Source organism: Sinocyclocheilus anshuiensis, unplaced genomic scaffold (genome assembly GCF_001515605.1).
Source record: "Sinocyclocheilus anshuiensis isolate Anshui unplaced genomic scaffold, SAMN03320099.WGS_v1.1 scaffold63, whole genome shotgun sequence".
NCBI lineage: Eukaryota > Metazoa > Chordata > Actinopteri > Cypriniformes > Cyprinidae > Sinocyclocheilus > Sinocyclocheilus anshuiensis.
Genome location: NW_015552625.1, coordinates 5,598,133 through 5,613,178, shown reverse-complemented (window position 1 = coordinate 5,613,178; position 15,046 = coordinate 5,598,133). Strand labels below are relative to the sequence as shown.

Sequence of the window (15,046 nt, the reverse complement as noted above, 5' to 3'; positions counted from 1 at the left end):
ACAATTAAGCAAACCCTCAGTAGCTTAATGTAATGTAAAAATACAAATTTATCCTCAAACTGTACATTTTATTATATATGTCCATACATCTATAAATGAACAGTGTTATATTAATATTATTTGTAATCATTAATAATATGAAAGATAACAATTTATTATATTTATATTAATTTAAGGAGAGTGCTTGATGCTTCATAAAAATAATTTTTATATTTACACAATATGTTTAATATATAGTTCACTCATTTTCATTTACATTCATAAATTACTATTACTTTGGGATGGGTTCCTTAATAGTCAGGAAAAACATTTATATTTATATTTATAATAATATTTACTGTATATTTATAAATAGACTTAATTTTATTTATACAAATCATAATTATTTTTTCCTTGATATTGTTGCTGAAATATGACCTGGACATTTCTTTATAAGATTCATCTAGCTCGGATTCACAACTGCATAAATAATATATAACAATAAAGAAAAAAAATCAAATATAAACCTTAAAAGACGGGATGGACAACTGGTCAAAGGAGGCGGAGCTCTCCTCACTTGTAGGTGTGTCAAGGTCAAGCGGACGATGCAGCGATGACTTAGATGTTCTCTTATTGGTTGGCTGCTTAACAGCCCAGTTTGAAACATGATAATGTGCAAGGTAATTTTGGTATAAAGCCATTAAATGTGGCTGTGTTGTCAGGAGGCCAGGCTCCACCTTCTCCGTTTCAATAGAGCCCTCTTCCTCCAATCCAAGTGCAGAGACAAATGAGGCTTGAGAAGTGTGGCTAGGCAGCGGAGGTGGGCGGGTCTCAGCGATTGACAGAGGTCCTTCCACACTGTGGTATATAGAAGTACGACTGTGTTCTGTGTGAGGCTGACCCTGTTGTCTCCGTCTGCGTTTCCTCCCTGGATAGGTACCTGGACCTTCATCGCTACTGATTGGCTCAAACTCCTCGTTAGCGCTAAAGTAGGCTTCACTGTCAGCCACAGACATGGAGGAGTCAACTGAGCGGTACTGATGGAATGTGCTAGAATCAGCTGATGGAGTGAAAGGAAATGACCCATAGCTTCTTCTCTGCCTTGGCGAGTCCAGAACATTCTCGTCGCTACGGGAAACCTCACTGCTAAACTGCACACCAGTAGGAGGCGTGGCTTTCTCTACGAAGACGGCAGCCGATAGGCTCTTGGTGCTGCCGAGGCGAGCTGATTGGACAGATGACTGGCGCTTGAGAGGAGAGCGGAGTGGAGAGCGCAAGGGTGGACCCTCAGTGGTTACATTCATTAACCTGTAAAACACACACAGTAAAATACACATTCAAACACTAGAGTAAAAGAAAGTGTAGAGTGGGGTCAAGAACCTGCTTTAATTCAGAACCGGTTTCATTAAAAAAAAAAAAAAAAACTACTGGGACAGCCTTGGTGAGCTTAAGAGACTTCTTTCAAAAACCTTTTTTTTAAATATATATATATATATTACCGACCACAAATTTTTAAACAATAGTGTATTTAATGATTGATTGTTCAAATGACAGGTTGGCTTATAGAAGCCCATTTCTGCCATATAGTAAAAAATTGTGAGATTAAGGCCTTTTTTTGCCGTAGCTCAACGGCGCTGTATGTCGGCGCCGACCATTGTGAGAAGTTTAAAATAAGAAATAAAAGTGAAATTGTGAGATATAAAAATGTCCAATTGCAAGAAATAAACTCACAATTGAGATATAAATTGGTTATGGGACTGGAATTGTTCTATATGATACAGGAGCACATGTGTCTGACTCACTCTGTTGAGGGGGAGGGACTCTCTCGTTCTCCAGCTAACAGAGGCAAGGCAGCACTGGAGGAAGAGTTTTCCTCAGAGGAAGAGGCAGAGCTGTGAGAGCGCAGAGGTACGTGCAGACTGAGGTGCTGGCCACGTCTCTCCAAGTCCACCATCGGAGCAGGGGAACACGTTTCTCGCCGCATAGCAACACCTTTAGCTTCAATTAAACCAATCAATAAGTACAGTTCTCTTGATAACCAATCAGCATCATAATAGCCACAAACAAAACTTACCGTCTGAGAGTTTAGGAGTTTCCTTAGTGACGATCCATTCTCCTGGATGTAATAATGATTGGCCGTAGGACATGTCACTCTCTGCACTGATGCTAGAGAAGGCGGAGCTTGAAGGGGGTGTAATTTCCTCCAAGCGGAAGAAGTCCAGGCCACCAACTGAGCCGCCAAAAAAACGACATCCACCAAGACAACCACAGCGATTACGGCTTCGCTTGTATTTCTCCTCAGGCCAAAGGAACCAAAGTCTAAATCACACAGGAAATATGATTGGTTTTCTTTTTATGGTTTTCTTATTTATATATTAATATTTTTTACTTTCTCTTGCATTGGTGTAAAGCACACTGGTCAAATGCTGTTGTGTTTAGTTGTGCTATAGATATAAAATTGACATTGACATATGTTTGCCTGCACATTAAAGGGATAGTTCACCCAAAAATGAAAATTAGACTGTGTTTTACTCACCCTCAAAGCATCCTAGGTGTATGAGACTTTCTTCTTTCAGACGAATCCGATTAGAGTTATATAAAAAATTGTCCTGGCCCCTCTAAGCCTTTCAGTGGGGGTAAGCGGGTGTTGGTTGTCAAGAGTTCAGAAGACGTGAAATAAAGTGCGCGCATCAATAATAAAACGTCCCTCACACGGCTCGACGAATCCATGAGTTTTTGTAAGATAAATATCCATATTTCAAATGTAATAAACATTTTTTTCTCACTTCCGCTGACTGTCGTACGTGGAAGCCAAGCAGGCAGATGACGTAAGACGTCGGTGTAGCGTGATTAGTGACGAACGCGTAGACAAAACAACACAAAACGCCGTTCACGAATTAGAAGCACAAAACGAGGATTTGTAAAGAAAAATGTCAGAGGATTTCGATATAAGCCAAGAGGAGGTTTTCCTTTGCTAAAGTAAGGAAACTTTGTTTCCTTTGCTCCTGCATTTCTCAGAGGCGCGCGCGCTGCGCCTACGTCCTACATCATCCGCCTGAACGTCTTCCGCGTACCACAGTCAGCGGAAGTGAGAAAAAAGTGTTTATTACATTTGAAATATGGATATTTATCTTACAAAAATGCATGGATTCGCTACAGGAGGCCTTTATTTCACCCCCCAGAGCTGTGTGAGGGACGTTTTATTACGGATGCGCGCACTTTATTTCACATCTTCTGGCTCTTTATTTGACGTGTTTTGGACTGTTGAACAGAAACACCCGCCCACTGCAATAATAACGCTTTGAATAGCCAGGACAATTTTTAATATAACTCCGATATGATTCGTCTGAAAGAAGAAAGTCAGATACACCTAGGATGCTTTGAGGGTGAGTAAAACACAGGCTCATTTTCATTTTTGGGTGAACTAACCCTTTAATTCCTCACCCTCATGTCGTTTTAAACCCGCAAGACCGCCATTCATCTTCGGAACACAAATTAAGATATTTTTGATGAATTCTGAGAGCTCTCTGACCCTCCATAGACAACAATGTAATTACCACGATCAAGGTCCAGAAACGTAGCAAGGAGATCGGTAAAATAATCCACGTGACATCAGGGGTTCAACCGTAATTTTACAAAGCTACGAGATTACTTTTTGTACACAAAGAAAACAAAAAGAACGACTTTATTCAACAATTAGTCTCCTCCGCGTCACCCTGGTGCCATTTTGGAGAGTATCCACTGAACGTAAACAGCGTATGCTATTCTGTGTCAGTTGGACCTTGTTTCTGGACCTTGATCGTGGTAATTACATTGTTATCTATGGGATGATCAGAGAGCGCTCAGAATTCATCAAAAATATCTTAATTTGTGTTCCGAAGATGAACGGAGGTCTTACGGGTTTAGAACGACATGAGGGTGAGTAATTAATGACAGAATTTTTGGGTGAACGAACCCTTTAAGCAATACAAAAAATTAAATCATAAAGGATACACATGGACCTTTTTGTTTTCATGTCATGAAGCTCCAGGAACTGCCTCTGGACCTCATATTTGGCTGGATGGTCAGCGGCCAATGCCACATCAGCCGTGATGAGGTTAAAGGTCACCGAACCGGCTTCAAGCCAACGAGAACGCCGAAGGAAGGGTGGAGGCAGGCCAAGCCGTGCAACTTCCTGTTGCTCGATGAACTGAGCAATCACTACGTCTTGCAGAACGGCACTGATGCCTTCGCCGACAGCAGCTGTATGCAAATTACATGTGGCCAACCGCAAGGCACCGGTCTGATGGGCAAACATACATACACTACTGGTCAAAAGTTTGGAATAATTCAGATTATTTAATGTTTTTGAAAGAAGTGCATTTATTTGATCAAAAATACAGCAAAAACTGAATATTTCTATTTGAATATATTTTAAAATGCAATTTATTCCTGTGATGTGAAGCTAAATTAGTCTTTAGTGTTGCATGCTCTATCAATAGCTGTATTGCCATCTGATCAATCGCTAATCATACCTTAATATTGGCTGCACAGCCGTGTTCAACAATGAAAACCTGAGCTCCGTCAACTGTTAGTCTAGTCATGGTGTACTTCAGATCCTCTGATGTGCGACAGGGACCAGGCAGGGCTGCATGCTACACGTACAGACACACACTCAGTGTAGTCGTTTTGAAATTGATGTGAATATGACAGTGCAGATGTGCGTGTTTCTGCGATACCTTGGCACCACAGACTCTACGATCAACTCCATGTTGGCAGGTGACAGATGGTTTTGGCTGCTGGAGCTGGAACTCTCGGGACACTACATGAAACACAAAGCTCTCGCCCCACTCCAGAAGAGACGCACACTGAAACACAAACACTACCAGATCACATCTGCTGCACCAAATGCATACAAACAGTGATTAATGCTGTCAGTAGATTAAAATAATCATCTTGACTAATCCCTTTTGGTGACACATTCAGTAGCTTTTTAAAGAAATTAAAGGTTTGTTATTTGTTAGGATCATATTTATAGATAAATATATAATATTAATCACAATGACTAATGCATTTTAAGTGCCATATCAGTATCAGTTATATGCATAGTAAATAATTAACAAAATAATTAAATCATTTTTTTTTTTACAATATTACAACAACAACTATAAAAGATGTTTTGGTTTGACATTTTAAATAAATTTAACATTTTTGATTGGTACTTGAGGCTTACTGACGGGCTGTGAAGGTAAACAAGACAAAAACAAGCATTTAAAACAAGCTTTATTTTTACTTTTTGATGTCTATGTACTATTTGTTCACTTTTGAAATTAATTGGCTAAAAGAAGATATTTAAGATGACTACTATGCTTAACAATATATAAATCTCACAGAAAGTTTTCATTCAAGCGCTTTAACAAAAATCCAACCTTCACATTCTTTTAAACTCTCCAGTCCACATGCCTGCTACACTTCTATTAAAAGTGTAATTACTGAGAACATTTTCATTCAAACACAATGAGTGATGCGTCAAAATATATGTGCGAGGTCATCATGCCACAGACATTACTAGAAAAATTCCTTAACAAAAGTCATGCATCTCTTTTGTAGTGTCAAAATAAATTAGTCACCTGTGGCACACTGACTCTTCCTGTAAGAGCTCCAGCTTGAACATCGATGAGCCAAGCATATTCGAGTGTGTCACTGCCCGCTGGTAAGCCTTCCGCTGAGAACATAGCGTGGGCTCTCATCTGCAACCCCGAGAGGCTCAGATGGCCATCTCGCAACACAGCATCAACAGCAGGCCGCTACACACACACAGGAATAAATTACACAAAACAGAAATATCACGAGAACTTTAAATACCAGCACCTGAGAGAATATGAACAAGGTCACCTCCTCCCACTCTCACCTGATAGTTATCACTGACAAACACATGTAGAGGCGATAGAACAAGCTGTAGCATTGTCTCCTTATAACCCTTTTTCATCTCAAAACACAGGCGCTCCAGGAAGCCTGTAGGACCCTCTGGGCCATCACTGCTACAGTGCTGTAAAGAGAGAACAAATAAGATTTACAACCACACTTGCGATTCCTGAAGGAAAATATCAGTGCCTGCAAGGCATCAAAAGAGTAGGCTCACACAATCATGACATGTCATCACTTTGGCTCCTATGAATGAAATCACTGAATAGGTACTGACCGTTGGAAGTCGTCCATGGACTTTGTGCAGATTGATGAGTACGGTGATGTCCCAGGGCCGTAGGGAGAGAGGGTGGGGTGTGTCTTTAGAGCGGTTCTCTGCCAGACCCACCCCGGTCCAACCAGATGAAGAAGAGTAGGAGCTCAGCACAGGGCTGGATAGAGACTCCTCAAAGTCTGTGTACATGTCGTCCTCTCCAAAGTAGTTCTCCTGCACAGATAAAAACAACAACAACCACCATTTTAATGGAATATTGCAGCCAAAAAAAAAAAGTGTCATTATTCAGTCGCCCTCATTTTAATCCGTCATTATAAGGAAAAGAGGAGTGTGTTGTGAAGGACACAAGTTCGTTTAAATAAACATAAGTTAGTGGTTTTAGTGATACATCTGCTCAGTTTAAGAATCCTGAACCCATATGTGAGCATACATGATGCATATATAAATAATGTTAACCTTGATGGACACCAGCGCTCTGAGGAGGGGGCCATAAAGGGTGATGTGGGAGTCTGGGCTCAGCTCCATCTCCACATGTAAGCGGTCAGGGGGCAGCAAGCTGGGGTCAGAGGAGATTCGAGGTGGAGGAGGCACAGGTGGAATGTGTTCTGGCGGTCGCAGTGCTGACAGCATGGACTCCTCTATTTCGGACACTGCACGTAACGTAAAGTGAAGTGTAAAAAGGTCAGGTTAATAAATGTACTTTGCAAGTAAAAACAAAAAGAGAGATTTTAAAAGTAAACATACAAGGCACGTCTAAAGTTTTGACACACCTGACTGAACCGATGCCTCTCACGATCAAAGTATTTTGCTTAAATGCTTGAAATTATTTTTATGGACAAATATAAAATGGTGCCTACTGCCTACATATGAATTTTTTACAAAACTAACATTTTAATTAAATGTTTTAGTGCTGCGAATCAATCAAAGAAATGTAACTAATTAATTGCACATTTTTCTGTAATTAACCGTGATTATTCAAATATATTTTTCACAATGAATCTCCAAATGATTGTAGAACAACAGAAAGATATTATTTCAAATATTTGATATTTTAAAAACTTGTATTATGAATGAAGACCAGTATCAATGATACTAGAACTGAAACTCATGCCTCTGTTACACAGATTTTATTTTCAATTGCTTGGGATAAAATGAGTAATTAATGGCATACATCATTTCAGTATAATTGAAAGCCAGGTCTAAACTGCAAATTATCTGATTGTTTTTATTTATTATTTATTAACAATTACAGAATTACAATAACTTGAAATATTATAACTTACAAGCGAACTTATGACAACATTCACATAAATTTCTAGTTAAAACATTTGGTATTAGTTTTTTTATATCAGGATCTGTCACAAGTATTCATAGTTACTTCCACATTTACACATGCCTGTCTTGTTTATTGAGATAAACATGTTACTAACAGGATCAAAAACAGTTAGCCAGATGCAGTTTGGGCTACATGCTCCAAAATGCTTAAGAATTTTCAACTAGAAATTTCCACTTGATTTGATGGAGAATGCAGACCTATCGATAAAGAAGTAGGCGTGTCTACAGAATCTTTACAATATCTATACAATAAGTTTATTATTGTTATTGTTTTATTCAAAAGCTTACATGATTGTTTGAGCTGCTGGTCAGTTTTCTGAGGGTAGATGGGATGCCAAGTATAGTCTATAATCAGCATGAAGTTCGGCACACTCCAGCAGTCCACCCAACCAGCCCTGGAAACAAAAACACACACATATAAACACAACAGAAGTGAGAGGAAGCAGAAAAGAAGAGGGACAGAAATAGATCAATGGTGCGCTCTTACTCTGCATGAGTCATGTTCCTCCAGCGGGGTTTGTTGTTTTTGGGAGGTGCTCCTTGCCCTTCTGCTGGCATATTTTTGTCTGGAGGGGTCTTACAGTGCTGGTAATCCTTAGTGAGGGTGAGCAGCGGGTACCGGCTGGGGTGACAGTCAGGCAGACACAAGCGCATATCTGTGTCCTCAGCCTGTATGAGAGTTCAGTGTCATTCAGAGGAGATTTAGGTGGCCGCTTATGTTTTAATGTCATATAAGGTTGTAATGCTTGATCACACATCATTCAGCACAACAGACAAGTGCGTGTAAATGTTTGCAAGGGTGTTCACTCACTCTCAAACAGAAACGTGTGTTACAGGTGGCCGGGATAAAATCGTGAAATGGCAAAGTGAAGTCAATATTCAGCGTTTCCCCACAGGCAGCGAGATAAACTACAGACAAAGAGCATGAATATGTTCTAAGTTATTCAGAAATCAAGAAAAAAGTCAAACTGATTCCACATTATGTTTAGACCTGCTTGGTGCTTTGTTTTACAGTCTAAAATCCTTTCATTTGGCACTACTATAACAAAGTATTAAAGTAGCTAACATAGTTTGAGCAGAAAATAAATTTAAAAATGAAAAAATAAATAAGCTAAATATTTTCAAAAGAAAGCTAAAAATGTATCTTTTTAGTTTGGCACTAAAAATAACTTCTCTGAAACATTCTTTGTAGTATATTTTCTTTTATTATAACTATATTATTACACATATGTGATCATATACATGTGTACTTTGAAAGACAAATTAAATTTTTTTGTTATGTATTTTATGTAAACTACCTTTATCTTTTATTACCATTATAAAGTGTGTTCCATCTTTTATCATATGTTATATTAATTACGTGTATGCAACATCACATCAGTTTTGTCTTTTACATTTTCCTAAATCACTATCAAAATTACAGACTGTCAAAACTGTGTGCAGTGTGTATACAAAGCCTTAGATTTCCTACAGTGTTCACATTTCTCAAACACTATATTAGTTTATTTTCCAGTGTCACATTCATTATGAAAGTCTCTCTCACCGTTCTCCTGCTGTTTGGTGGAGCAGTCAATCCAGTTGTGTTGATTTGCAGCCCAAATCATCTCAAACTGGTGAAAGAGTATCTTAAACTTCCACGAATATGGAACGAATGAGTAGATGTCCGGTTCACTGTCGCTGGCCCAGTCCTTGATCAGATCTGCAGATCACAACAGGAGGAGCTCAACCGGAGGATGGACTTTAGACACATTAGTTACAGGTAAGAGAGAAACGTTACCTGTGAAGAAGTTCTTCTGTGCATAGATGAAGTGGTACGTGGCTTTGTAAACCTCAATCTCACACTGCCAGGACTGGGGCATGTTCCACACGCGTGGATAGCTGGCTATGACATGGAACTGAGGAGTTCAAGGCCAGCTGTTAGCATTCAGTACGGTTTATCCAGCTTAGCTTTAGGGCAGAATAATTAAGACATCTACAAGGACATTTAAGCAATTGTGTAGACTTAATTGTTTTCATTATACATACTATTACAATTATCATTCAAATAATTCAGAATTTATATTCATCACTTGTTTCAAAAGTCCAATACACTTCTATGCTGATGCTACAACCCTCCCCAAAGTGCTGCGTGGGTGAATGTCAGCCAAGTGGAAAAGGGCCTCGCAATATGCAATATCTGAATTATTACAAATATTACTACTCTAAATTCATGTTTTGTAACAAATTTCCCATCTTCAACAATAAATTTCAAGACAATTACTGTCAGATCTCAAATCGCCTGCAGCAAGCAATGTTCCAATTTTCTGAAGATTATCAGTTCTGTGCACTAAAAGTTTCAAGTTACTCAGCGTATTGAAGGGCTACGCTTGGAGTCTGTCTGATCAGGTCTGGTAAACATGACCTTAAACCAGCCTAATTATCCAGTGCATCTTTAAGACTGACTAGTCAATTTTGAAAACATATAGTTTTGCATAACACTTATAAATCATGTGCTGCACTCACAGCAAGCATTTCAGCCTCTAGCAGTGTCCTGTACAGCATACTGCTGGTTGCATCTACATGTAATAACTGGCCTTTAACAGTGGGAGAATAACCTAAACGTAGAGAAATAGAAAGGCAAAAATGGGTTAGAAATAGTATGATATAAAACTCAGGAGGGCAAAACTGCAGTTCGTAATAATAATGAGTCAAGTTAATTTACATTAAACAAACAAAAACGGTCAAATGTCACCCTCATTAACTACTGTTATTTTTCATAAAAGTTTGGAAGTTACCATTCTCCCCAACAGTCATGGGTATGTTGACCTCGAGGTAAGAACCTGCTCCTACATTCACATGGACCGCATTAGTCTCCTGTCAAGACAAATGGATTATGGGTTAGTAAGTAAACAAAGACAAAAGAGGGTACACATTGTTCCTATGAATGCAAGCAAACTTTGTCCTAGCAAACGCTTACGCATAGGAGTGTGCCACTCAGAAATGAATCATTAGGTGTGTATGTGTGTAAATACCCTGTTCTTTGTGAATAGCAGGTCTATTGTTGCATCAGCTATGATGTTCATACGCAGCTCAAAGGCAAGGATCTGTCGGGGTTTGCCTGGTGTGGCAACATCGCTCACTTTCATTGGCTGATAGTCTGCAGGCAAGAAGAACTTCCACAGGCTGTCTCTGTAGGGGTCAAATCACAATGTAATGAATGGATGATTAAAACCATTGGGGTCAGTAAGAATTTCTTTGTTTTTGAAATTTAAATTGATCAAGACAATTAAGACATTTATAATGTTACAAAAGACTTCTATTTTAAATAAATGCTGTTCTTTTGAACTTTCTATTCATCAAAGAAACCTGAAAATTTAAGTAGCACAACTGTTTTCAATAATAAGAAATATTAATAAGCAGAATGATTTCTGAAGGATCATGTGACACTGAAGACTGGAGTAATGATGCTGAAAATTCAGCTTTGCCATCACAGGAATAACATTTATTTTAAAAATATATAAAACTGGAAACTTTTTTTTTTGTAATAATATTTTACAATATCACTGTTATTACTGTAATTTCGATCAAATAAATGCAGTCTTGGTAAGCATAAAAGACTTCCTACTGACCTCAAACCTTTAAACAGTAGTGAACCAATAGTAAATTACTAAATGTAAATAGCTGAGACAAAAAGGTCTATTCCTGCTACTGTCTATTACATTAGTAATAATAATCAAACAGTAATACTGACCAGAAAAACAGAATGTCACATAAATGTAGTAGCTTTAATAAGCCTTCCACAACCTGAACAATAAAACCACAAACCAAACTACAACCATGTGAGTGTGTGCCTGTACCTCTGTCTGTCGGCCCATGGGCCATAGTTAAAGTCTGTTCCTTTGCCACACACGATGTCCAAACCCCAGCATGGAGGCAAGTCCTGTAGCTGGGCATCTTCAGAGCAGGCTTCTGTATCTCCACTCTCCAGTTCCTCTGGGACCAAACCTTAAAAAACACACAAACATTTGCAAAAACACAAAACATCACTGTTTATCCCAATATACCAAAAAACATCACCAGACCTTTATTCACAAAATGTTGAAAGACAAAAAGATTAACCAGTCACAATGATTACCTGGTTCATCCTGGTAGTAGTAGATGTCTCCAGAGAACCCTTCACAATGTGCATGAACTGATCCAAGTGGCTGCTAGGTGGTTTGGTGGCATATGTCAGGAAGGCATCGTCAAAATTCATACAGAGGGTCTGGGGAAGATGGTGATTGCCGAATGCTACACGACCCTGAGGGCAAAACCAGTGAGAGTTATAGAAGTTGAGGCATGGGAAGGTAAATATTAAGTAGATTTAATTCTTTGTTACAGTATGGCGTATGAACGACGCAGGTAGCAGCGTGCTGATGTCAGACAGGAAACAGTAGAATGGGAGAAACTTTGTCTGCAGAACTCACTGTACTGATATTGACTTTGATGACGGGGATGAGAGACCTCCAGGAAGATGACGTGTCCTGAGTCTCAGCTTTGATGTGAACACTTCAAAAACAACAAAAACACATTTTCATTCATGAGCACCTTCGGATATGAAGTACTGCACCATTACTGTCTAAAGAAAAAACACAATGCGAATGCCTCCAAGCCATTGTTTAGATTCAATTTAGAAAATTCAAGGAACAATAAATCAATGGTTTTGTAGCCATCACAAATACTGCCTGCATGCGGAAATGCTCAAACATGAAGCTAGATATAAAACAGTTTATGTCGGAAAATTAAACAAACCCATTTTGTTGCTAAGTAACACTGACATCTTCACTTGCTACACTGAAGGTGACATGAGTAATATCTACACATTTTTAAAATTATCAAAAAAAAAAACACTTCCTGTTGTCAATTATTCAGCAAACAGATGAATGGTTGGGCCAATGCTTCTATGTTGGGATGGTCAGTGAGGAAATCAGTCTATAAATAGCTTATTTGTAGTTGTTTCTGCATATTAAAAGCTGGTCCAAGCATTTCAACATTCAAAAAATTACTTCACCTTTAATCTTATGTACCAGAATCATAGCCAGGTTTTTTTTTTTTCTCTTGTATTAGCGCAATGTTTACCTCTCCAGGGATTTATCCCTCTGCTCTCGCCCTTTCTCCTCATCCCGGTCGGGCGGGATAAGGGTGGGCTCTAGTCCAAATATTTCCTGAAGCCGAGTGTACAGATCCGTGCGATTATACACATGGAACTCAAATCCGTTCACCGTGACATAGAGCCGTGTCTCAGCCTTTGGGTCTAGAAACAGCAGAACTAACAATACATCAATACACATGCATTTCACCCACAATTCATGGAGAATTGTCATTGAAAATAAAAGACATGCACAAAATTTGTGGGATTTATGTTAAGATTAAACATGTCCCTGAAACAACAACATAAATCTGTCACAATTTGTGTGGGTTGTTTGTTATTCCTTTGCACTGACCATGTTGTTTCTGTTTGGGGTTGTACATCTTCCACCAACGAAATATAAGTAACCCATCTTGAATTCTGGAAAAAAAGTTACCAATAGAGTAAATAAAGATGTGATATAACCAATAAACAATGAGAAAACACACAGACAACAGGAATAAGTAGAGTGTCAAAAAGCAATGGAGGATAAAAAGGACAGAGTTTGAAACATAGTGTTGTGTTGTGTACCTGATTGACATGTCTTCATTGATGAAATAGACATCTCGGAACATGACCTTGCCAGACAGCACAGAGAATGAAAATGAACCTGTAAAATAAATAAATAAATGTATGAAACAGAAAAATCAATCATGAAAAAAATGAGCAAAACAAACAATATTGAGGCTGACTGTGCTAACTCACCGATGTGTATGTATCCATTCTTATAGAGACGGTTAATGATGAGGGTGAGGATGAGTCCAATATTACGGGAATTGTAGTATGTCAGGTATATGATCCAGCCACATGACATAATAGTGGCTGTGTAAAACATAAATCCAAACACAACATACACATAAACCACCATCCTTAATAACTGAGTATTAGCCTTATCGAGCAAATAACACAAGCTAAACTAGTCACCTGCAAGAGATCTACACTACTGTTTAAAAGTTTGGGGTTGGTATGATTTTTGAAGGTTTCTTAAATAAGCTTCTTATGCTCACCAAGGCTGCATTTATTTATTCAAAAATACAGTAAAAACTGTAATACTGTGAAATATTATTACAATTTAAAAGAACAGTTTTCCATTTAAATGTTTTAAAATGTAATTTATTCCTGTGGTGGCAAGACTGATTTTTCAGCATCATTACTCCAGTCTTCAGTGTCACGTGATTTTTCAGAAAATGTTGAAACTGTTATGCAGCTTAATATTTTTTGTGGATGACTGATTACCTTTGATACAGGATACATGATTTTTTGATTAACAGAAAATAGCATTTATTTCAAACAGAAATCTTTTTAACATTGTACGTTTTAAACAATTTAATGTGTCCTTGCTGAATAAAAGTATTAATTTCATATAATAAGAAATACTGAATCCAAACTTTTGAACAGTAGTGTATAATATAGTGTCTGTGCTGAACATTGTGTCATGTCAACCTGAGGCTGTGTACTCTGAAAGCAGTGAAACTGTAAGTAATTGCAGAATGTGCACACAAACAAATCAATCAACTATACGCTAAACACTAGATTGAGTGAATAACTACGTATCCAACTTTATTTTCACATAAAAACAGTGTTATACGAACAAAAATTAGGTCAGAAACATCACAAGCTGGCTTTGATGGATTCGGTTATATGTAAAGATGTTTACATATAGCTCAAAGAAAATTCATAAATTATATTTGTAAATAAAATAATTTTAAAGTCATTTTAAATTTTAAATAAAGTAGTCTAAAATGGAAGTGGTGCATTTGTCAACTTAAGGCCCAATGCGATGCAGTAGGCACCTCCGGTCTAGACATTTTTCTAATTATGATCTGCGGAACAAAAACAATTTCCAAATCACATCAGCTGCCCACTTACCCACGAGGAGCCACACAAAGGTGGAGTTGCGTCTGGTGAGGTAGTCATCTAATTCATTATAACTGGGGAAACTGGTGTTGGCTTTCTCCATGGTTACACCCCACTGCAGATAAGCAGAATAGACATCACTATCAAATTACACAGGGTTTGCATCAACCTCTGACTTATGAAGAACACTGCCAATGTGCAATCAGCAGACTATTCACAAACACAGTGTGCAAAAAGGGAGGTTCTTTGGCTAAAGACAGAACTAGTTCATTAACTCTCCTAAAGTGATCCACCATCTTGGAAAACATTCACATAATTAGGACTCCATGTTGTGTATGGCACAATGTTTTTAGTAAACTGTTGGTAATGTAATCTGACTGCATTTTCAGTCATGTGAGTCTGTTTGAGCCTCTTATAGTGGAGCGCTTTTGCTGAAGAGGAAATCTATGCTCGTTTTGTATCAACATTAGTGTTGGCAAAATAAGACAGCATTATATCTCATCTGAATTTAGCTCTTGTGGAACAGTGAGAGAAAATATTTGAGGAATAGT

The 15,046-nt window shown here is 38.2% G+C and overlaps 1 protein-coding gene across 1 annotated transcript in view; it reads right to left on the bottom strand.

Annotated features, from left to right (window-relative positions):
- LOC107666375 (uncharacterized protein KIAA1109-like) overlaps positions 1-14,598 on the bottom strand; it is a 57,731-nt gene extending 43,133 nt beyond the window's left edge. Inside the window, exons 1-25 of the mRNA XM_016457633.1 lie at positions 14,508-14,598; positions 13,344-13,460; positions 12,590-12,764; positions 11,938-12,019; positions 11,729-11,771; positions 11,607-11,645; positions 11,329-11,476; positions 10,504-10,660; positions 10,267-10,345; positions 9,995-10,086; positions 9,270-9,387; positions 9,036-9,191; positions 8,304-8,401; positions 7,980-8,161; positions 7,781-7,887; positions 6,614-6,807; positions 6,161-6,370; positions 5,870-6,007; positions 5,589-5,765; positions 4,698-4,826; positions 4,494-4,613; positions 3,981-4,261; positions 2,054-2,298; positions 1,782-1,977; positions 507-1,287 (exon numbers count right to left, since the gene is read on the bottom strand). Of these exons, the coding sequence (XP_016313119.1) occupies positions 507-1,287; positions 1,782-1,977; positions 2,054-2,298; positions 3,981-4,261; positions 4,494-4,613; positions 4,698-4,826; positions 5,589-5,765; positions 5,870-6,007; positions 6,161-6,370; positions 6,614-6,807; positions 7,781-7,887; positions 7,980-8,161; positions 8,304-8,401; positions 9,036-9,191; positions 9,270-9,387; positions 9,995-10,086; positions 10,267-10,345; positions 10,504-10,660; positions 11,329-11,476; positions 11,607-11,645; positions 11,729-11,771; positions 11,938-12,019; positions 12,590-12,764; positions 13,344-13,460; positions 14,508-14,598 (4,155 nt within the window). The remainder of the gene's footprint in view (positions 1-506; positions 1,288-1,781; positions 1,978-2,053; positions 2,299-3,980; positions 4,262-4,493; positions 4,614-4,697; positions 4,827-5,588; positions 5,766-5,869; positions 6,008-6,160; positions 6,371-6,613; positions 6,808-7,780; positions 7,888-7,979; positions 8,162-8,303; positions 8,402-9,035; positions 9,192-9,269; positions 9,388-9,994; positions 10,087-10,266; positions 10,346-10,503; positions 10,661-11,328; positions 11,477-11,606; positions 11,646-11,728; positions 11,772-11,937; positions 12,020-12,589; positions 12,765-13,343; positions 13,461-14,507) is intronic.
- Positions 14,599-15,046: the final 448 nt, after the last annotated feature.